This window comes from Pseudophryne corroboree, chromosome 6 (assembly GCF_028390025.1).
Source record: "Pseudophryne corroboree isolate aPseCor3 chromosome 6, aPseCor3.hap2, whole genome shotgun sequence".
Lineage (NCBI taxonomy): Eukaryota > Metazoa > Chordata > Amphibia > Anura > Myobatrachidae > Pseudophryne > Pseudophryne corroboree.
This window is the reverse complement of record NC_086449.1, coordinates 496502995-496526719: the sequence shown is the minus strand read 5'-3', so window position 1 is coordinate 496526719 and position 23725 is coordinate 496502995. Positions and strand designations below refer to the sequence as shown.

The 23725-nt window shown below is 45.7% G+C and overlaps 1 protein-coding gene across 3 annotated transcripts in view; it reads left to right on the top strand.

Annotated features, from left to right (window-relative positions):
* Positions 1–23725, top strand: part of SCAF11 (SR-related CTD associated factor 11) — a 329496-nt gene that overhangs the window by 26733 nt on the left and 279038 nt on the right. For all 3 annotated transcript variants that reach the window (XM_063927353.1, XM_063927352.1, XM_063927354.1), the window contains exon 2: positions 6448–6520. In XM_063927353.1, coding sequence (XP_063783423.1) covers positions 6506–6520 — 15 coding nt within the window. In that variant the 5' untranslated portion in view covers positions 6448–6505. The remainder of the gene's footprint in view (positions 1–6447; positions 6521–23725) is intronic.

Sequence of the window (23725 nt, the reverse complement as noted above, 5' to 3'; positions counted from 1 at the left end):
GCTCTCGGCACACTTCACACTCCGGTCACTGAGGGTGCAGGGCGCTGGGGGGGGGGCGCCCTGAGACGCAATATAAACACCTTAGATGGCTAAAAAAACATCACATATAGCTCCTGGGCTATATGGATGCATTTAACCCCTGCCAGAATTCACAGAAAAACGGGAGATAGGCTCCGCCCCCTTCTCGGCGGCCTTATCTCCTCAGCACACTGGCGCCATTTTCCCTCACAGCTCCGTTGGAGGGAAGCTCCCTGGCTCTCCCCTGCAGTCACTACACTACAGAAAGGGTTAAAAAAGAGAGGGGGGCACTAATTAGACGCAGTATTAAAGATACAGCAGCTATAAGGGGAAAAACACTTATATAAGGTTATCCCTGTGTATATATATATAGCGCTCTGGTGTGTGCTGGCAAACTCTCCCTCTGTCTCCCCAGATGTGGAGACGGAGCAGATTGCCTGTAATAGTGATGTCACCCCCTAGGGGGTCGACACCTGAGTGGATGAACTGTTGGAAGGAATTACGTGACAGTGTCGGCTCTGTATAAAAGACAGTGGTTGACATGAGACAGCCGGCTACTCAGCTTGTGCCTGTCCAGACGTCTCATAGGCCGTCAGGGGCTCTAAAGCGCCCGTTACCTCAGATGGCAGATATAGACGCCGACACGGATACTGACTCCAGTGTCGACGGTGAAGAGACAAATGTGACTTCCAGTAGGGCCACACGTTACATGATTGAGGCAATGAAAAATGTTTTACACATTTCTGATAATACGAGTACCACCAAAAAGGGGTATTATTTTCGGTGAGGAAAAACTACCTGTAGTTTTCCTGAATCTGAGAAATTAAATGAGGTGTGTGATGATGCGTGGGTTTCCCCCGATAACAACTGATAATTTCTAAAATGTTATTGGCATTATATCCTTTCCCGCCAGAGGTTAGGGTGTGTTGGGAAACATCCCCTAGGGTGGATAAAGCGCTCACACGCTTGTAAGAACAAGGGCTCTACCCTCTCCTGAGATGGCCGCCCTTAAGGATCCTGCTGATAGAAAGCAGGAGGGTATCCTAAAATGTATTTACACACATACTGGTGTTATACTGCGACCAGCAATCGCCTCAGCCTGGATGTGCAGTGCTGGGTTGGTGTGGTCTGATTCCCTGACTGAAAATATTGATACCCTAGACAGGGACAGTATATTATTGCCTATAGAACATTTAAAAGATGCATTTCTATATATGCGTGATGCACAGCGGAATATTTGCCGACTGGCATCAAGTCTAAGTGCGTTGTCCATTTCTGCCAGTAGAGGGTTATGGACACGACAGTGGTCAGGTGATGCGGATTCCAAACGGCATTTGGAAGTATTGCATTATTAAAGGGAGGAGTTATTTGGGGTCGGTCTTTCAGACCTGGTGGCCACAGCAACAGCTGGGAAATCCACGTTTGTACCCCAGGTCGCCTCTCAACATAAGAAGACGCCGTATTATCAGGCGCAGTCTTTTCGTGGGCAAGCGGGCAAAAGGTTCCTCATTTCTGCCCCGTGACAGAGGGAGAGGAAAAAGGCTGCAGAAATCAGCCAGTTCCCAGGAACAGAAGCCCTCTCCCGCCTCTGCCAAGCCCTCAGTATGACGCTGGGGCTTTACAAGCAGAATCAGGCACGGTGGGGGCCCGTCTCAATGAATTTCAGCGCGCAGTGGGCTCACTCGCAAGTAGACCCCTGGATCCTTCAAGGGATATCTCAGGGGTACAAATTGGAATTCGAGACGTCTCCCCCTCGCCGTTTCCTAAAGTCGGCTTTACCGATGTCTTCCTCTGACAGGGAGGCAGTTTTGGAAGCCATTCACAAGCTGTATTCCCAGCAGGTGATAATCAAGGTACCCCTCCTGCAACAGGGAACACGGGGTGGTATTCCACACTGTGGTGGTACCGAAGCCGGACGGCTCGGTGAGACCGATTCTAAATCTAAAATCTTAAACACTTACATACGGAGGTTCAAATTCAAGATTCAGTCACTCAGAGCAGTGATTGCGAACCTGGAAGAAGGGGACTACATGATGTCTCGGGACATCAAGGATGCTTACCTTCATGTCCCAATTTACCTTTCTCACCAAGGGTACCTCAGGTTTGTGGTACAGAACTGTCACTATCAGTTCAGACGCTGCCGTATGGATGGTCCACGGCACCCCGGGTCTTTACCAAGGTAATGGCCGAAATGATGATACTCCTTCGAAGGAAGGGAATTTTAGTTATCCCTTACTTGGACGATTCCCTGATAAGGGTAAGATCCAGGGAACAGTTGGAGGTCGGTGTAGCACTATCTCAGGTAGTGTTGCGGCAGCACGATTGGATTCTCAATATTCCAAAATTGCAGCTGATTCCGACGACTCGTCTTCTGTTCCTAGGGGATGATCCTGGACACAGTCCAGAAAAAGGTGTTTCTCCCGGAGGAGAAAGTCAGGGAGTTATCCGAGCTAGTCGGGAACCTCCTATAACCGAGCCAAGTCTCAGTACATCAATGAAAGGGTTCTGGGAAAAATGGTGGCTTCCTACGAAGCAATCCCATTCGGCAGATTCCACGCAAGAACTTTCCAGTGGGACCTGCTGGACAAATGGTCCGGGTCGCATCTTCAGATGCATCAGCGGATAACCCTGTCACCAAGGACAAGGGTGTCTCTCCTGTGGTGGTTGCAGTGTGCTCATCTTCTAGAGGGCCGCAGATTCGGCATTCAGGACTGGGTCCTGGTGACCACGGATGCCAGCCTGCGAGGCTGGGGGGGCAGTCACACAGGGAAGGAATTTCCAGGGCTTATGGTCAAGCCTGGAGACATCACTTCACATAAATATCCTGAAGCTAAGGGCCATTTACAATGCTCTAAGCTTAGCAAGACCTCTGCTTCAAGGTCAGCCGGGGTTGATCCAGTCGGACAACATCACGGCAGTCACCCACGTAAACAGACAGGGTGGCACAAGAAGCAGGAGGGCAGTGGCAGAAGCTGCAAGGATTCTTCGCTGGGCGGAAAATCATGTGATAGCACTGTCGGCAGTATTCATTCCGGGAGTGGACAACTGGGAAGCAGACTTCCTCAGCAGATACGACCTCCACCCGGGAGAGTGGGGACTTCACCCAGAAGTCTTCCACATGATTATAAACCGTTGGGAAAAACTCGACAGGTATTGCGCCAGGTCAAGGGACCCTCAGGCAATAGCTGTAAACGCTCTGGTAACACCATGGGTGTACCAGTCAGTGTGTGTGTTCCCTCCTCTGCCATCTCATACCCAAGGTACTGAGAATTATAAGATGGAGAGGAGTAAGCACTGTATTAGTGGCTCCGGATTGGCCAAGAAGGACTTGGTAACCGGAACTTCAAGAGATGCTCATGGTGGATCCGTGGCCTCTACCTCTAAGAAGGGACCTGCTCCAGCAAGGACCCTGTCTGTTCCAAGACTTACCGCGACTGCGTATGGCGGTTGAGCGCCGGATCCTGAAGGAAAAAGGCATTCCGGATGAAGTCATCCCTATCCTGATCAAAGCCAGGAAGGATGTAACTGAAAAACATTATCACCGCATTTGGCGAAAATATGTTGCGTGGTGCGAGGCCAGTAAGGCCCGACGGAGGAAATTCAAATGGGTCGATTACTACATTTCCTGCAAACAGGAGTGTCTATGGGCCTGAAATTGGGGTCCATTAAGGTACAAATTTCGGCCCTGTCAATTTTCTTCCAAAAAGAACTAGCTTCAGTCCCTGAAGTTCAGACGTTTGTAAAAGGGGTACTGCATATACAGCCTCCTTTTGTGCCTCCAGTGGCACCTTGGGATCTCAATGTAGTTTTTTGGGTTCCAAAAGTCACATTGGTTTGAACCACTTAAATCTGTGGAGTTAAAATATCTCACATGGAAAGTGGTCATGCTGTTTGCCCTGGCCTGTGCCAGGCGCGCGTCAGAATTGGCGGCTTTATCCTGTAAAAGCCCTTATCTGATTTTCCATTCGGACAGGGCGGAATTGAGGACTCGTCCTCAGTTTCTCCCTAAGGTGTTTTCAGCGTTTCACCTGAACCAACCTATGGTGGTGCCTGCGGCTACTAGGGACTTGGAGGACTCCAAGTTGCTAGACGTTGTTAGGGCCCTGAAAATATATGTTTCCAGGACGGCTGGAGTCAGAAAATCTGACTCGCTGTTATCCTGTATGCACCCAACAAGCTGGGTGCTCCTGCTTCTAAGCAGACTATTGCTCGCTGGATTTGTAGTACAATTCAGCTTGCACATTCTGTGGCAGGCCTGCCACAGCCAAAATCTGTAAATGCCCATTCCACAAGGAAGGTGGGCTCTTCTTGGGCGGCTGCCCGAGGGGTCTCGGCTTTACAACTTTGCCGAGCAGCTACTTGGTCAGGGGCAAACACGTTTGCTAAATTCTACAAATTTGATACCCTGGCTGAGGAGGACCTGGAGTTCTCTCATTCGGTGCTGCAGAGTCATCCGCACTCTCCCGCCCGTTTGGTAGCTTTGGTATAATCCCCATGGTCCTTACGGAGTCCCCAGCATCCACTTAGGACGTTAGAGAAAATAAGAATTTACTTACCGATAATTCTATTTCTCATAGTCCGTAGTGGATGCTGGGCGCCCATCCCAAGTGCGGATTGTCTGCAATACTTGTACATAGTTATTGTTACAAAAATCGGGTTATTATTGTTGTGAGCCATCTTTTCAGAGGTTCCTCTGTTATCATGCTGTTAACTGGGTTCAGATCACAGGTTGTACGGTGTGATTGGTGTGGCTGGTATGAGTCTTACCCGGGATTCAATATCCTTCCTTATTGTGTACGCTCGTCCGGGCACAGTATCCTAACTGAGGCTTGGAAGAGGGTCATAGGGGGAGGAGCCAGTGCACACCAGGTAGTCCTAAAGCTTTTACTTTTGTGCCCAGTCTCCTGCGGAGCCGCTATTCCCCATGGTCCTTACGGAGTCCCCAGCATCCACTACGGACTATGAGAAATAGAATTATCGGTAAGTAAATTCTTATTTTAAGGACATTTCTTCTCTTCCCCCCGCCCTTCCCTTAGTGTTTTTCTAGATAAACATATTTTGTCTTTCAGACAGGAGAGAAAAAATTAGGCCTTGTATCAAGCCTTTTGTGGGAACTTAATGTAGTATTTGGAGATGTGACAATTGTCCCCTATGAAGTATGTCTCTTATTGATTTTAATGTTAAGGTGATGTTCTAATTGTAAAGCGCAGTGGAATATGCTGCGCTATATAAGAAACTGTTAATAAATAAATGTTTCAATCCCTTCTGTCTGTTTAGCGGGAGCCTACTTTACGGCAGCCTGAACTTGCACCAAACTCTGAGCAGCTTTGTGTGCATTCCGGCCGAAATCTGGCAGTGTGAGATTTGGTGCTGATGCTGCAGCGGCAACTCTCATCCTTCGCCCGACACTGGATTTACTCAGTGTTTGTTTGTAGGTTATTAAACCAGGAAAAGAAACCAATACAGGGAGTTTGAGAGCGTACACTTAAAATATTCGAAGACCTGTAGCAGGAGATAACAGGGCACTTGTGTCTAACACTGCTCCCATTAAGAGTACTTCCTTTTCTGGTTCTATAGAAGGATGTGTTAATTTATTAAGTAAATTATATTGTGCTTACGTTAAGCAGTGTTTTACAGAGAATATTTATTATCAGTCTATGCTCCAGAGGAGTTTTCAATGCAGTTGCTCTTTTTTCCCTGCAGTGTTACCTGTAGACAATAGCAGGGCTAGGTAATATACTGATTATTTTGTTGGAGGTTTGGTACTAGCACCACCTATGTTATTTGTACACATTCAGTAGATCGTGCTTGAAATAATGGTACAGTGAGTAGTCACTTTACTAACTTCTCTTATAAGATGGAAATGTAACAATAAAAAATAAATTTCATGGTTACATTTGAGTATGTAACTATGCTTCTTTATTCTGTAATACCCCTTTTACACTCGCAGGAAAGTTCATTCCCGGGAATGACCCTTTCACATTAGCGGGCTGACCCGGCATATTGCCGGGTCAGTGACGTCACCGCTGAGTCTCCCAAAGGCGATGCTTGGAGATAATCTTCTCCAAGCACCGCCTCCTCCTATGAAGAGAACGGGTGCCGGGTCGCCTTGACCCGGTATACCCGTTTACACTGCCAGCTTCCCGGGACGGTCCCGGGTTCAACCCTGGTCGAGACCTGGGATAAAATCCTGGGATGCTCGTCCCGGGAAATTGTCCCTGTACCCATTCAGACTGAGAAAAATCCCGGGATGATGCGCGTTCACGTGCAATATCCCGGGATTTTTCTGCGAGTGTAAAAGGGGTATAAGTGAGATGTAGCTAAAATGCTGGTCGAGCTGTAATATATGTACTTTAAGCCAGAAAACCTTTATTTTTAGATTGTTTGAGTCCACCTGTGACTATACTTTATATTTTGCTTTGTTTTCAGTTTAAGGGAAAGATGAGGAACAAACATTTATGTTCGACTGGTGCTGGAGATCAGCAACATGAAGAGAAAGATGGTAAGTGTAACAGTCATTTTTAAGTGGTGATAATTTAACTTTCCATGAAAACTTCCTTTCCAATAAGACAACTGTATGTATATCAGCTTGTAAGATCCTTTTTTCTTTTATTTCCATCGTATGTTTACAGAATTTTCTACTGGATAATATAATATATTGGGAAATTCTTTTGTATTGTTTTGACGTAGGCATACATTTATGGGGAAAAAAAAAACTTCTTTCAAATTAAATATTTGTGAAATGTTAGACTTTATTTTATCTTAGGCAAGGACAGCGTAGACAAAGTTAGGGCTTGATATATATATATATATATATATATATATATATATATATATATATATATATATATATATATATATATATATATATATATAATTTTCTATCAAAAAATGAGGCGGCACTCAGAGATTTGTTGAAAAGCAAACAGGTGTGTATTCAAATCATCACATCATATCAACGTTTCGGGGAACAAATCCCTTTCATCAGGATGAACAAACAGTGCAGAAAGTGAAATATATAGACACTCACCCAAGGAGACACACTATTGAGCCTCATTTTGACTTGTTTTAAGGACATTACATCAAAGTTGGATCAGCCTGTAGTGTGTTTTTCCACTTTAATTTTGAGGGGGACTCCAAATCCAGACCTCCATGGGTTAATAAAATTGATTTCCATTGATCATTTTTGTGTGATTTTGTTGTCAACACATTCAACTATGTAAAGAATAAAGCATTTAATAAGAATATTTCATTCATTCAGATCTAGGATGTTATTTTAGTGTTCCCTTTATTTTTTTGAGCAGTGTCTATAGATATATAGATATAGATATATATATGTGTGTGTGTGTATGTGTGTGTGTATATATATATATATATATATATATATATATATATATATATATATATATATATATATATTATAGATAGATATATAGATATATATCATAGATAGATAGAGATATATAGATATATATTATAGATAGACAGAGATATATAGATATATATTATAGATAGACAGAGATATATAGATATATATTATAGATAGACAGAGATATATAGAGATATAGATATATATAGATATATGTGTGTATGTATATTCTGAATTACAAAAACAGTTGAGCCTTCTGGTGAGCAATATCTTTTGTTTGAAGTTAGATTCAGAAGGGGCAGATGTTTTCCTGTTCATTGTCATGGTGGATTTAATTTTAAAAGTGGCAGAAATTGGATGAGTGAAGGGAGGTTATCTTAAATCTAGAACCACCTTCCCTTTTAGAATGTGGTGCATCTTTTTGTGACACAATGGACAGAAGGATGGAGAATTCTTTCAGGAAATTGCATACTTCATCTGCTGTGTCTTTGAAGGTTCTTTTATTTGGTATCAAATTAGATACTCTAATACAAAGGTTAACAAGTGGAAAATCAGTGAGGCTACCACAGAGTAGAAGAAATAGATTTTCTCTGCCCTCCTCATCTAGGCAACAATTCAATGAGGCCAGAAAATATTGGCCTGGTAGACCCATATAACAGAATATATTCTTCTGGGGTGTCTAGACAGTCCTTTCATTAGTCCTATAGAAGAAATAATATAAGACGGTGACTGCTACGATCCTTCCGCAGTGGGAGCAAGACTTGAAGACCATTGGGTGTACAGTGTGGTATTCAACGGATACCATATCAAATTTTTAAATGTTCCGGAAGGAATTTGTAAAGTCAAAATTGCAAAGCCTACCTTTGCAGGTCAGAGTGTTGGAAGAAAGTTTGAGGCACCTGTTGGATTCTCAAGCTGTGGAACCATTTCCCTTTACTCAGGAAAAGAAAGGGTTCTACTCCTGTTTATTTCAGTACAGGAGGATTCAGGACAATTCTGAACCTCAAAGAATTCAACCAATTTGTTAAGGTAAAACCGTTTCACATGGAAACGTTAAAGTCAATCCTTACAGGTTTAATAAGAAGATTTCTCGAACGTCCTAGTGGATGCTGGGGACTCCGTAAAGACCATGGGGAATAGACGGGCTTCGCAGGAGACATGGGCACTTTAAGAAAGAATTTAGATTCTGGTGTGCTATGGCTCCTCCCTCTGTCCCTCCTCCAGACCTCAGTTTGAATCTGTGCCCGGACGAGCTGGGTGCTGTTCAGTGAACTCTCCTGAGCTTGCTGTAAGAAAGTATTTTGTTAGGTTTTTTATTTTCAGGGAGCTCTGCTGGCAACAGACTCCCTGCATCGTGGGACAGAGGGGAGAGAAGCAGCCCTACTCTCTGAAGATAGGTCCTGCTTCTTAGGCTACTGGACACCATTAGCTCCAAAGGGATCGTACACAGGATCTCACCCTCGTCGTCCGATCCCAGAGCCACGCCGCCGTCCCCCTCGCAGAGCCGGAAGATAGAAGCCGGGTGAGCATAAGAAGCAAGAAGACTTCGAAATCGGCGGCAGAAGACTCCAGTCTTCACTGAGGTAGCGCACAGCACTGCAGCTGTGCGCCATTGCTCCCACACACCTCACATACTCCGGTCACTGTAAGGGCGCAGGGGGGGGGGCGCCCTGGGCAGCAATTGGAACCTCTTTGGCAAAAGTTTAGCATATATACAGTTGGGCACTGTATATATGTATGAGCCCCCGCCAAGAAAATGTATATATTTAAGCGGGACAAAAGCCCGCCGTCGAGGGGGCGGGGCTTCTTCCTCAGCACTCACCAGTGCCATGTTTTTTTTCCACAGCACCGCTGAGAGGAAGCTCCCCAGCCTCTCCCCTGCAGATACACAGTAGAAGAGGGTAAAAAGAGAGAGGGGGCACATAATTAGGCGCAAAAATCATTATAAACAGCAGCTACTGGGTTAACATTAAGTTACTGTGTTATTCCTGGGTTAATAGCGCTGGGGTGTGTGCTGGCATACTCTCTCTCTGTCTCTCCAAAGGGCCTTGTGGGGGAATTGTCTTCAGATGAGCATTCCCTGAGTGTGTGGTGTGTCGGTACGTGTGTGTCGACATGTCTGAGGTAAAAGGCTCCCCTAAGGAGGAGATGGAGCAAATATGTGTGTGAGGGGTGTCTCCGTCGACAACGCCGACACCTGTTTGGATATGTGTAATTAAGTGTTAAGGTGAATTTATTGCACAAAAGATTAGAGAACAGACAGGGAATCTACCCATGTCTGTCCCTATGTCGCAGAGACCTTCAGAGTCTCTCAATGCTCACTATCCAAAATAATAGACACTGATATCGACACGGAGTCTGACTCCAGTGTCGAGTACGATAATGCAAAGTTACAGCCAAAATGGCAGGAAAGTATTCAATACACTGTATATGATTATTGTAATAAAAGATGATTTGCATATCACTGATGACTCATCTGTCCCTGACACAAGGGTACACATGTTTAAGGGGAAGAAAGCTGAGGTAAATTTCCCTCCTCTCATGATGAAAAAGAGCAGGAATCTCCAGACAAGAGACTGCAGTTTCCCACAAAGAATTCTCAGGGAATATCCTTCCCCATTCTAGGGCCAGGATACGATGGGAATCTTCCCCTAGGGTGTCACGTTTGCCCAAAAGGTAACCCTGACTTAACAGCTATCCTTAGGGATCCTGCGGATAGCGTACACATTCTGGTACACTACTCAGACCGGCGATTGTGTCGGCATGGGTTTATAGCGCTGTAGCAGCGTGGACAGGTACCTTATCAGCTGAGATTGAGACCCTAGTATTTGTATGTATATAGATATATAGATATATATAGATAGATAGATATATATTAAAGATGCTGTCTTAAGATCTATATGTCAGTCAAAAAGGGTTTGTCAGTCAAAAAATCGCACCCTAGTTTGTGAAGATACTCCCTTCGAGCTCGCACCTTGAAAAAGGTGAGGGAGTATCCAGAATCCATCTTACAAACATGTTGGTTGTGGCTGTATTTTATGGATATAATTTTATATTTTGAATTGTGTATCAAAACTCATGTTTTATCATATGCTATTAAAATAACTTTTTATTAATTGGCCTGTTGGCCTCTTGTTTGGGTGACTTTTTGGTGAGGGGTGTCTGTTACAGGTCCCCAGATCTAAACATCCTCCAGTCCACATTTTCCGACGAAATAAACGCTGGAAGAATTGTGTAATCATACTTCATTATTAGCGCACTTGGGAATCTGTGTTTTTATATATATATATATATATATATATATATATATATATATATATATATATATATATATATATATATATATATATATATACAAACAAATATAGAAAACCACAGCACTCGCCACCCCAGAAGCAGGGTGCAGTGTCTGCACTCACCACTCATAGGGTGAAAACCACAGCACTCGCCACCCCAGAAGCAGGGTGCAGTGTCTGCACTCACCACTCATAGGGTGGGGTGCATGCAGCCCATGGCCACCTACCCAAATACATACAAATAGAGAATTCAGCACTCACCATAGCAAGCTCACTTGTCCTCACAACATCAATAAATAAATGATGGGGGTTTAGTTAGTGAATTGGCCAATGCACGGAAGCCTGCATACCGCTCCACGGTACCCCACCTACATGCAGGTCCTACACTATCACAAAGCCTTAAGAATTAAAACCTGGCAACTGTATAACATAATATAACTGCAAATATGCCCACTAAGTTTAATGTATGCCTGCCACATATCTAGTGGCTTTTAAAGGCATACTAGTCACCTGACACAGCCGGTAAATTACTAAGGAGCAGCTGACACAGGTTTAGAACAATGGAGATTACACAGGGGTGCATGAAAAGGCCTGTGACCATGGTTAGTGCTGAATTCTCTATTTGTGTGTGTATATATATATATATATATATATATATATATATATATATATATATATATATATATATATATATATATATACACACACACACACACACACACACACACACACACACACACACACACACGCATTAGTCTACTGGGTTCTAGAGTCAACGCTATGTCGATTTCTGCTTGACGTGTTCTGTAGATATGCAATGGACAGGTGATGCCGACTTAAGAGGCATATGGAAGGCTGAGGATTTTATGGAGAAGGGATCTCGGACCTGGTCTCCACAGCTATGGCTGGTAATTCTGATCTTTTGCCTTATATTCCTGCACTGCCTAGGAAAGCACGACATTATCAAATGCAGCCTTTCGATCACAAAGAAACAAGAAAGTCCGAGGTACGTCCTTTCTTGCCAGAGGCAGGGGCAGAGGAAAGAAGCTGCACAACATAGCTAGTTCCCAGGAACAGAAGTCCTCCCCGGCCTCTACAAAATCCACCGCATGTCGCTGGGGCTCCACAGGCGGAGCTAGGCCCGGTGGGGGCACGTCTTAGTAATTTCAGCCACAAGTGGGTTCACTCCCTGTTGGATCCCTGGGCAATAGATAGTGTGTCTCAGGGATACTAGCTGGACTTTGAAGAGATGCCCCCTCACCGACGTCCCTGCCGGCTTCCCCACACGAGAGGGAAATAGTGTTAACTGCAATTCACAAATTGTATCTTCAACAGGTGGTGGTCAAGGTTCCCCTCCTTTAACAAGGAGGGGGTTATTATTCGACCATGTTGTAGTCCCGAAACCGGACGGTTCGGTCAGACCCATATTGAATTTAAAATCCCTGAACATATACCTGAAAGGGTTCAAGTTCAAGATGGAATCGCTAAGAACGGTCATCGCAAGCCTGAAAGGGGGAGATTTTATGGTGTCTCTGGACATAAAGGAGGCATACCTTCATGTCCCCATTTATCCACCTCATCAGGTGTACCTGAGATTTGCGGTACAGGATTGTCATTACCAATTTCAGAGGTTGCCGTTTGGTCTCTCCACAGCCCCGAGAATCTTCACCAAGGTAATGGCGGAAATGATGGTGCTCCTGCGGAAGCAAGGTGTCACTATTATCACGTACTGGGACGATCTCCTCATAAAAGCGAGATCAAGAGAGCAGTTGCTGAACAGCGTATCACTTTCTCTGGAAGTGTAACGGCAACACGGCTGGATTCTAAATATTCCAAAGTCGCAGTTGGTTCCTACGGCTCATCTGCCTTTCCTAGGCATGTTTCTAGACACAGACCAGAAAAGGGTTTATCTCCCGATAGAGAGAGCGCAGGAGCTCATGACACTGGTCAGGAACCTGTTAAAACCAAAACAGGTGTCAGTGCACTCGAGTCCTGGGAAGGATGGTGGCATCATACGAGGCCATTCCCTTCGGCAGGTTCCATGCGAGGACCTTTCAATGGGACTTATTGGACAAGTGGTCCGGATCACATCTTCAGATGCATTTGTCAATCACCCTATACCCCAGGGCCAGGGTGTCTCTCCTGTGTTGGCTGCAGAGTGCTCACCTTCTCGAGGGCCGCAGATGCGGCATTCAGGACTGGATCCTGGTGACCACGGATGCAAGCCTCCAAGGGTGGGGAGCAGTCACACAGGGAAAAAAGTTCCAAGGTCTGTAGGGCAAGTCAGGAGACTTGCCTTCACATCAACATCCTGGAACTAAGGGCCGTATACAACGCCCTACGTCAAGCGGAGACCCTGCTTCGCGATTAACCGGTTCTGATTCAGTCAGAAGCCACCAAAATTCTTCGCTGGGCGGAGAATCACGTAAGCGTACTGTCAGCAGTGTTCATCCCGGAAGTGGACAACTGGGAAGCAGACTTCCTCAGCAGGCACGACCTCCACCTGGGAGAGTGGGGACTTCATCAATAAGTCTTCACGCAGATTGCAAGTCGGTGGGAACTGCCACAGGTGGACATGATGGCATCCCGCCTCAACAAAAAGCTACAGAGGTATTGCGCCAGGTCATGAGACCCTCAGGCGATAGCTGTGGACGCACTGGTGACACCGTGGGTGTTTCAGTCGGTCTATCTATTTCCTCCTCTTCCTCGCATACCCAAGGTGCTGAGGATAAGAAAAAGAGGAGTGAGAACAATCCTCATTGTTCCAGATTGGCCACGAAGAACCTGGTATCCAGATCTGCAAGAAATGCTCACCGAGGACCCGTGGCCTCTTCCTCTAAGACAGGACCTGTTGCAACAGGGGCCCTGTCTGTTCCAAGACTTACTGCGGCTGCGTTTGACGGCATGGCGGTTGAACGCCGGATCCTAGCAGAAAAGGGCATTCCGGACGAGGTTACTCCTACGCGGATAAAGGCTAGGAAGGACGTGACAGCTAAACATTATCACCATATTATGGCGAAAATATGTTTCTTGGTGTGAGGCCAGGAATGCTCCTACAGAGGAATTCCAGCTGGGCCGTTTCCTTCACTTCCTACAGTCAGGAGTGAATTTGGGCCTAAAATTGGGTTCCATTAAGGTCCAGATTTCGGCCCTATCCATTTTCTTTCAAAAAGAGTTGGCTTCTCTACCAGAAGTTCAGACGTTGGTAAAGGGGAGTGCTGCATATTCAGTCTCCTTTTGTGCCTCCAGTGGCACCTTGGTATCTTAACGTGATGTTAAGTTTCCTGAAATCACACTGGTTTGAACCACTTAAAGCGGTGGAGTTAAAATATCTCACGTGGAAAGTGGTCGTGCTGTTAGCCTTGGCTTCGGCTAGGCGTGTGTCAGAATTAGCGGCTTTGTCACATAAAAGCCCCTATCTGGTTTTCCATATGGATAGAGCAGAATTGCGGACCCGTCCACAAGTTCTGTCAAAAGTGGTGTCATCTTTTCATATGAACCAACCTATTGTGGTGCCTGTGGCTACTCGTGACTTGGAGGATTCCGAGTTACTGGATGTGGTCAGGGCTTTGAAGGTTTATGTAGCCAGAACGGCTAGAGTCAGGAAAATGGAGTCACTGTTTATCCTGTATGCATCCAACAAGCTGGGTGCTCCTGCTTCAAAGCAAACTATTGCTCGCTGGATCTGTAACACGATTCAGCAGGCTCATTCTGCGGCTGGATTGCCGCTACCAAAATCAGTTAAAGCCCATTCCAGTAGGAAGGTGGGCTCTTCTTGGGCGGCTGCCCGAGGGGTCTCGGCATTACAACTATGCCGAGCTGCTACTTGGTCAGGTTCAAACACTTTTGCAAAGTTCTACAAGTTTGATACCCTGGCTGAGGAGGACCTATTGTTTGCTCAATCGGTGCTGCAGAGTCATCCGCACTCTCCCGCCCGTTTGGGAGCTTTGGTATAATCCCCATGGTCCTTACGGAGTCCCCAGCATCCACTAGGACGTTTGAGAAAATAAGATTTTACTTACTGGTAAATCTATTTCTCGTAGTCCGTAGTGGATGCTGGGCGCCCGTCCCAAGTGCGGACTTTTTCTGCAATACTTGTATATAGTTATTGCCGCAATAAGGGCTATGTTATTGTTGCATCAGGGTTGAACTGATGCTCTGTTGTTCATACTGTTGACTGGGTAAGTTTATCACAAGTTATACGGTGTGATTGGTGTGGCTGGTATGAGTCTTGCCCTGGATTTCCAAAATCCTTTCCTTGTACTGTCAGCTCTTCCGGGCACAGTTTCTCTAACTGAGGTCTGGAGGAGGGACATAGAGGGAGGAGCCAGAGCACACCAGAATCTAAATTCTTTCTTAAAGTGCCCATGTCTCCTGCGGAGCCCGTCTATTCCCCATGGTCCTTACGGAGTCCCCATGGTCCTTACGGAGTCCCCAGCATCCACTACGGACTACGAGAAATAGATTTACCAGTAAGTAAAATCTTATTTTTTTTTGCCTCGATCGATTCGAAAGGCTCATACTTTCATGTTCTAGTCAATCAACAAATTAAAAAAATACCTAAGGTTCTGTGTTCTAGACAGGTACTTCCAGTTTACCTATCTTTCATTTGGTCTACAACATCGCCAAGGACATTTACAAAGGTCCTTATAACATTGATGACATGTCTGTGACGGGGGTCATTCTTTGTCAAATCAACACACTTTTTGTTAAAATATTACCTCACCAGCTCAGATTTTGTTCAAATTTGGTATGTGGAGAGTATATTTCTAGTCTAAGAAAAATACAACATTTTATTTAAATATCTCATGATGTTTCCAAATTATAACTATATGTAAAGTTTTTCAAAAATCTGTAAAAAAACTCACAACCAGCATATTGTTAAATTGCCATAGCAGCTCTCCTAATTCAGCTAGAGAGGTGGGAGTGGTGTAATTTTACTGTGTTTTGTGTATTCTTTACTATAATGTACAATACATTAGGCTTTGTGAGGAAAAACTTTTTCCAAATTCAAACTGAAATTTTTGATCATCATGATCTCAAAGTGCGTCGACAAAAAAGTAAAAACAATTTCAGGAAATAGTCTATACTGTTAAATGTTTGTAAAAATTGAAATGTGGGAGGAAAATGGGTTCATAATTTAAAAATAATTTTTAAGCAAGGTTGGTTTTTGAAAAAGCCGGCTGTATTACAAGTAGTAGTAACATATTTGATGTCTTCATTAGTTTAATTATATAAATCAAGTTGAATAGAAATACTTGACAGTGTATTAGTCAGTCAACAATGTTAGCGGAAGATAGTGTTGTTGTTTTTTTGTTTTTTTTTAAAACATGTTTGTTTATCATTTTTTTTGGTCAATGCAGAGGCAAGTGTACAGTGGTAAAAATTGGAAATAAAGTACATACAAACAGAGCAGCGAGGAACACTTAAATATGTATGATTGTGGGTCAATCTAGAGTACATAGCTTACAGGCTATAGCGTGTTTCCTGAACATAGTAGAGAAAAAGTAGCACTTAGCTATAAACAAACATAGGATAATAATCAACCCTAAGGTATAGATGTGAACGGGTAAAACAGACCTGTGTAGACACGAAAGCATAACGGAGGGAGAAGAAAAAGGGAGAGAGGAAGAGTGAAAGAAGATGAGAGAGAAGACATGAGGAAAGTAGAGCAAAAGAAAAAAGCATAGTCTTAGTCCGGGTCATTAATGTAAATGAAAATAGGAACACAAGGGGGTGTATATATGCCAGTACCACTGGAATTATTCGGCAGTATCACTGGGGTTCAGGGATTGTAACATACTCCCTCAAAGCTGGAGGCCTGAGAAACCTGAAGGGAGAACACCATGTGGGGCAGTGTTGTACAGAAACCAGTCATGCCAAATTGTGAGGAATCTAGGGGAATAATTGAGGAGATACTGTAGGTCGATATTTTCTCCATAGCTGCGACATACCATATTTCATGTCTAAGTTGCTGTCGGGAGGGGGGGGATCAGTACATTTCCATTGCCTGGCTATTAGACAACGGGCTGCATTTAAAATCTGTATGGAGAGTTTATCCTCGAGGTTATCAAGTCCCTCTATCGGGCAACCAAGGAGAAATGCCCAAGGGGATTTAACTATAGGGGTCTGAAGGACCTCATGCAAGATGTGGGAAGCCTCATCCCAGAACTTAGCAATTTTAGGGCAAGACCACCATTTGTGAAAAAAGGTTCCCTCCGCTCCACAACCTCTCCAACATCGGTCTGAGGCGGAGCTCTACATTTTACGTAGCCGAGCAGGTACCAGCTGTAATAAACCTTATAGGCATTTTCCTTAATTAGAGAGGATATAGATGTTTTAGAGACTCTTTCACGGACTGTAGTTCATATGTCCTCATCCGGTGGCGATCCCTTATCTTTTTCCCATTGAAGTTCGGGGAAGTAGGGGTTTTAAGCTGAAGCAAGTGGTTGTAAAGTGTCGAGATGACACCCTTGCTTAGGGGACCATTTAAACTAATAGCGTCTGTTAGTCAGGTGTCTGGTTATCGAGGTAATAGGGAGTGAATTAAAGAAGTTACTAATTTGGATGTATGTGAAGCAATTGATGGCGGGGAGCGAGTGTTTGTTCTGTAAGAGATCCAGAGACGCGCAATCTTTTGAGTCTTAATAGATCGTGTATGACCCTAATGTCCCCTTCAAACCACGGATAGAAATGGCTACAGTTGAAACTGGGGGGAAACACCGGGTTGTGCCAGAGGGGGGTGATGGGGGAAGGGTAAGAAGTAGTTGCAAAGTGAGTGTTGCAGTACTCCCAGATTGAACAAGTAAAAGCGATAACGGAATGCACACGGGCTTGGACATGTCGGTGCGAGGGAGCCAACCCAATGACCGAGGACATCGAGAAAACTTTGCATGAGTTAGCCTGTAATGTGACCCACGAGGAGCTTGAGAAAATGTGAACCAAGCTATAGCTCGGTTAAGGTGAGATGTACAATAGTATAGAGTAATATAAGGGAACCCAGTTCCACCATTGGAAGTAGTAAGAAGCGAATACAAGGTGGTTTGAGTTTCCACACAAATTGAATAAACCACTTGTGCAGTTGTAGTAGGGAAGCTATTGGTACCTGAACAGGAAGAGTCTGAAAGAGAGTGAGTAGTCTTGGTAAGATGTTCATTTTGATTGTTACTATTCTGCCTAATCATGATATAATTAGGCTTCTCCATTGAAAGATCTAGTTTGATAGTCTTGATCAAAGGTATAAAGTTAGCAGCATACAAGGTATTGTTTTGATTCGTTATATAGATTCCCAAGTATTTGATTTTGGAAGCCCGCCATGCCAGGTTATACTTGTGGCGTAATAGTTTTAGCGTTAGCGGGGATAAATTGAGAGCATGCGCCTCCTTTTTAAAGAGATTTATCTTATAACCGGATAAAGCGCCATAGGCCTCCAGGGACCCAAAGAGTTTAGGGATGGAAGTATGGGGGGATGTTAGAGTAAGGAGGATGTCGTCCGTGACTAGAGATATTTGATATTCATCCTTGCCAAGGAGCACTCCGCTAATATTATTGTCCAGGTGAATGTGGGCCGCTAAAGGCTCGATAACCAAGGCAAAGATCAGGGGCGACAAAGGACACCCCTGCTTTGTGCCATTTGTTATAGAGAGTGGGGCGGATAGAGAATCCCATTCACAGATACCCTAGCTAAGGGGGAGGAATACAGGGCATGGACACCACAGAGAAAGCTACCCGCAAGAGCAAAGACCTGCAAAGTATGATTCAGAAAGGGCCAGGTAATCCGGTCGAATGCCTTTTTTCATCCAGGGACAACACCATAGCAGGAGTATGAGAACTGTTGAGAGAATGGATAAGGCTGATTACTCACTTGGTGTCCAGGTATATAGCCCACCTGGTCATTGTGGATCAGTCCAGGTAAAACACGGTTCAACCGATTAGCAAGAATCTTCGCGTATTTCTTAATGCTGGTGTTCAAGAGTGAGAGAGGTCTGTAATGAGCACAATTGGAAGGCTCTTTACCTTCTTTTGGAATAACAATAATCCTGGGCTCTAAGGCTTATTTGGAGAAGGAACCCCCTGACATCACATCATTGAACACCCCCATCAGATAAGGGGAAATAGAGTTAAATGTTTTGTAATAACTGGCAGTAAAGCAGTCCGGGCCGGGGGCTTTACTGGTCTTAAGATTCTTAATCACAGTTGATATCTCTTGATCCAGGACTTTAGAACAAAGAGAGTCCAAGGTCGGAGGAAGATAGTTTGGGGAGGTTCCAACGAGATAGGAAAGTCTGTGTAGAGGTAGCAGAAGAAGGAGAGACATATGTAGAAGACGAAAGGTTATATAGCTGTGCGTAGAACTTCCTGAACTCCTCCGCAATACAAGCGGGATCATGAACTGGCATCCCCGATCGAGATTTGATAGATAAGACGACGTTCTGCGATAGTTTAGCACGTAGTCTGGTTGCTAAGAGCCTATCACTTTATCACTTTATCGCTTTTTTCGTAAAAAGTTTGGTTGAGCCATCTAAGAGAGGTTTCCATTTTAGCTGTAAGTAAAAGGTTAAGTTCCCCCTTAGCCGCCGAAAGCTTGCGATAATCTTCAGCGCAGCCTGAAGTTTTATGTAGCAACTCCAGTTGGGCCACTATGTCCATGAGTTCAGAGTCGACTGCACCTGGCTTTCCTAGTGAATGCTGCAGATTTTATCAGAGATCCACGTATCGCTGCCTTATGGGCATTCCAAAGTGTTTGAAGCGAAATACTGGGGTTGGCATTAAGAGCAAAATCATTTTTCTCTTACGTCCTAGAGCAGGGATGGGGAACCTCCGGCCCTCCAGCTGTTGTTGAACTACACATCCCAGCATGCCCTGCAACAGCTTTATCATGGCTAAATAGCAAAACTGTAGCAAGGCATGCTGGTATGTGTAGTTCAACAACATCTGGAGAGCCGAAGGTTCCCCATCCCTGTCCTAGAGTATGCTGGGGACTCCGTAAGGACCATGGGGTATAGACGAGCTCCGCAGGAGACATGGGCACTCTAAAGACTTTAGAATGGGTATGCACTGGCTCCTCCCTCTATGCCCCTCCTCCAGACCTCAGTTAGATCCTGTGCCCAGAGGAGACTGGGTGCACTGCAGGGGAGCTCTCCTGAGTTTCTCTGAAAAATACTTTTTGTTAGGTTTTTCTCTTACGTCCTAGAGGATGCTGGGGACTCCGTAAGGACCATGGGGATAGACGGGCTCCGCAGGAGACATGGGCACTTTAAGAAAGAACTTTAGGTATGGGTGTGCACTGGCTCCTCCCTCTATGCCCCTCCTCCAGACCTCAGTTTACTACTGTGCCCAGAGGAGACTGGGTGCATTACAGGGAGCTCTCCTGAGTTTCCTGAAAAGAAAGTATATTTGTTAGGTTTTTTATTTTCAGGGAGCCTGCTGGCAACAGACTCCCTGCATCGAGGGACTGAGGGGAGAGAAACAGACCTACTTTAATGTTAGGCTCTGTTTCTTAGGCTACTGGACACCATTAGCTCCAGAGGGATCGGTACGCAGGTCTCGCCCTCGCCGTCCGTCCCAGAGCCGCGCCGCCGTCCTCCTCGCAGAGCCGGAAGATAGAAGCCGGGTGAGTATGAGAAGAAAGAAAGCTTCAGAGGCGGCAGAAGACTTCAGATCTTCACTGAGGTAACGCACAGCAGTAAAGCTGTGCGCCATTGCTCCCACACAGCACACACAAACGGCAGTCACTGTAAGGGTGCAGGGCGCAGGGGGGGCGCCCTGGGCAGCAATATAAACCTCAATTCTGGCAATAAACATATATACACAGGCCCGCCAGTTTTTTATATATTTTAGCGGGACAGAAGCCCGCCGCTGAGGGGGTGGGGCTTCTTCCTCAGCACTCACCAGCGCCATTTTCTCCACAGCACAGCGCTGAGAGGAAGCACCCCGGACTCTCCCCTGCTTATCCACGGTGAGAGAGGGTTTTAAAGAAGGGGGGGGGCACATAATTTGGCGCAAATATACAGATTCAGCGCTACTGGGTAAACATATTGTGTGTTTTTTCCTGGGTCATTAGCGCTGGGTGTGTGCTGGCATACTCTCTCTCTGTCTCTCCAAAGGGCCTTGTGGGGGAACTGTCTTCAGATAAGAGGATTCCCTGAGTGTGTGGTGTGTCGGTACGCGTGTGTCGACATGTCTGAGGTAGAAGGCTCTCCTAGGGAGGAGGTGGAGCAAATGTGTGTGGTGTCTCCGTCGACAACGCCAACACCTGACTGGATGGATATGTGGAATGTTTTAAGTGCTAATGTGAATTTACTGCACAAAAGATTAGACAAAGCTGAAGCTAGGGAACAGCCAGGGAGTCAACCCATGTCTGTCCGTATGTCACAGGGACCTTCGGGGTCTCAAAAGCGCCCACTATCCCAAATAGTAGACACTAATACCGACACGGATTCTGACTCCAGTGTCGACTACGGTGATGCAAAGTTACAGCCAAAATTGGCTAAAACTATTCGATATATGATTATTGCAATAAAAGTTGTTTTGCATATCACAGAGGAACCCCCTATCCCTGACACTAGGGTACACATGTATAAGGGAAAGAAGCCTGAGGTAACCTTTCCCCCCCTCTCATGAGCTGAACGAGTTGTGTGAAAAAGCGTGGGAATCTCCAGACAAGAAGCTGCAGATTCCCAAAAGGATTCTTATGGCGTATCCTTTCCCGGCAAAGGACAGGATACGGTGGGAATCCTCCCCTAGGGTGGACAAGGCGTTGACACGCTTATCCAAAAAGGTAGCGCTGCCATCCCAAGATACGGCTACCCTCAGGGATCCTGCTGATCGCAAGCAGGAGGTTACTTTGAAGTCCATTTACACACATTCTGGTACCTTACTCAGACCGGCGATTGCGTCGGCTTGGGTTTGTAGCGCTGTAGCAGCGTGGGCAGATACCTTATCAGCGGAGATTGAGACCCTGGATAAGGATACCATTTTATTGACCCTAGGACATATAAAAGATGCTGTCTTATATATGAGAGATGCTCAGAGACATTGGTCTACTGGGTTCTAGAGTCAACGCTATGTCGATTTCTGCTAGACGAATCCTATGGACCCGGCAATGGACAGGTGATGGCGACTCAAATAGGCATATGGAGGTTTTACCTTACAAGGGTGAGGAATTGTTTGGGGAAGGTCTCTCGGACCTGGTCTCCACAGCTACAGCTGGTAAATCAAATTTTTTGCCTTATATTCCCTCACAACCTAAGAAAGCGCCACATTATCAAATGCAGTCCTTTTCGGTCACAGAGAAATAAGAGAGTACGAGGTGCGTCCTTTCTTGCCAAGTGTAAGGGCAGAGGGAAAAAGCTGCACAACACAGCTAGTTCCCAGGAACAGAAGCCCTCCCCGGCCTCTACAAAATCCACCGCATGACGCTGGGGCACGTCTTTGAATTTTCAGCCATATCTGGGTTCACTCACGGGTGGATCCCTGGGCAATAGATATTGTTTCTCAGGGTTACAAGCTGGAATTCGAAGAGGTGCCTCCTCGCCGGTTTTTCAAATCTGCCCTACCGGCTTCTCCCCCAGAAAGGGAGAATAGTGTTAAATGCAATACACAAATTGTATCTTCAACAGGTGGTGGTCAAGGTTCCCCTACTTCAACAAGGGAGGGGATATTACTCAACCCTGTTTGTAGTCCCGAAACCAGACAGTTCGGTCAGACCCATTTTAAATTTAAAATCCCTGAACTTGAAAAGGTTCAAGTTCAAGATGGAATCGCTCAGAGCGGTCATCGCCAGCCTGGAAGGGGGGGATTTTATGGTATCTCTGGACATAAAGGATGCTTACCTTCATGTTCCCATATATCCACCTCATCAGGCATACCTGAGATTTGCGGTACAGGATTGTCATTACCAATTTCAGACGTTGCCGTTTGGGCTTTCCACGGCCCCGAGGATTTTCACCAAGGTAATGGCGGAAATGATGGTGCTCCTGCGCAAGCAGGGTGTCACAATTATCTCGTACTTGGACGATCCCCTCATAAAAGCGAGATCAAGAGAGCAGTTACTGAACAGCGTGTCACTTTCACTGAAGGTGTTACAGCAACACGGCTGGATTCTCAATATTCCGAAGTCACAGTTGGTTCCTACGACTCGTCTGACCTTCTTGGGCATGATTCTGGATACGGACCAGAAAAGGGTTTATCTTCCGATAGAAAAGGCTCAGGAACTCATGACTCTGGTCAGGAACCTATTGAAGCCAAAACAGGTGTCAGTGCATCAGTGCACTCGAGTCCTGGGAAAGATGGTGGCATCTTACGAGGCCATTCCCTTCGGCAGGTTCAATGCGAGGACCTTCCAATGGGACCTACTGGACAAGTGGTCCGGGTCACATCTACAAATTCATCAGTTGATCACCCTGTCCCCCAGGGCCAGGGTATCTCTCCTGTGGTGGCTGCAGAGTGCTCACCTTCTAGAGGGCCGCAGGTTCGGCATTCAGGACTGGGTTCTGGTGACCACGGACGCGAGCCTCCGAGGTTGGGGAGCAGTCACACAGGGAAGAAACTTCCAAGGTCTTTGGTCAAGTCAAGAGACTTGTCTTCACATCAACGTCCTGGAGCTGAGGGCCATATACAACGCCCTTCGTCAAGCGGAGACCTTGCTTCGCGACCTACCAGTTCTGATCCAGTCAGACAACATCACCGCAGTGGCTCATGTAAACCGCCAAGGCGGCACAAGGAGCCAGAGTGGCAATGGTGAAAGCCACCAGGATTCTTCGCTGGGCGGAAAATCATGTAAGCGCACTGTCAGTAGTGTTAATTCCGGGAGTGGACAACTGGGAAGCAGACTTCCTCAGCAGGCACGACCTGCATCCAGGAGAGTGGGGACTTCATCAGGAAGTCTTTGCACAGATTGCAAGTCAGTGGGGACTGCCCCAGATAGACATGATGGCGTCCCGCCTCAACAAAAGGTTGCAGAGGTATTGCGCCAGGTCAAGAGACCCTCAGGCGGTAGCTGTGGACGTCCTAGTGACACTGTGGGTGTTCCAGTCGGTCT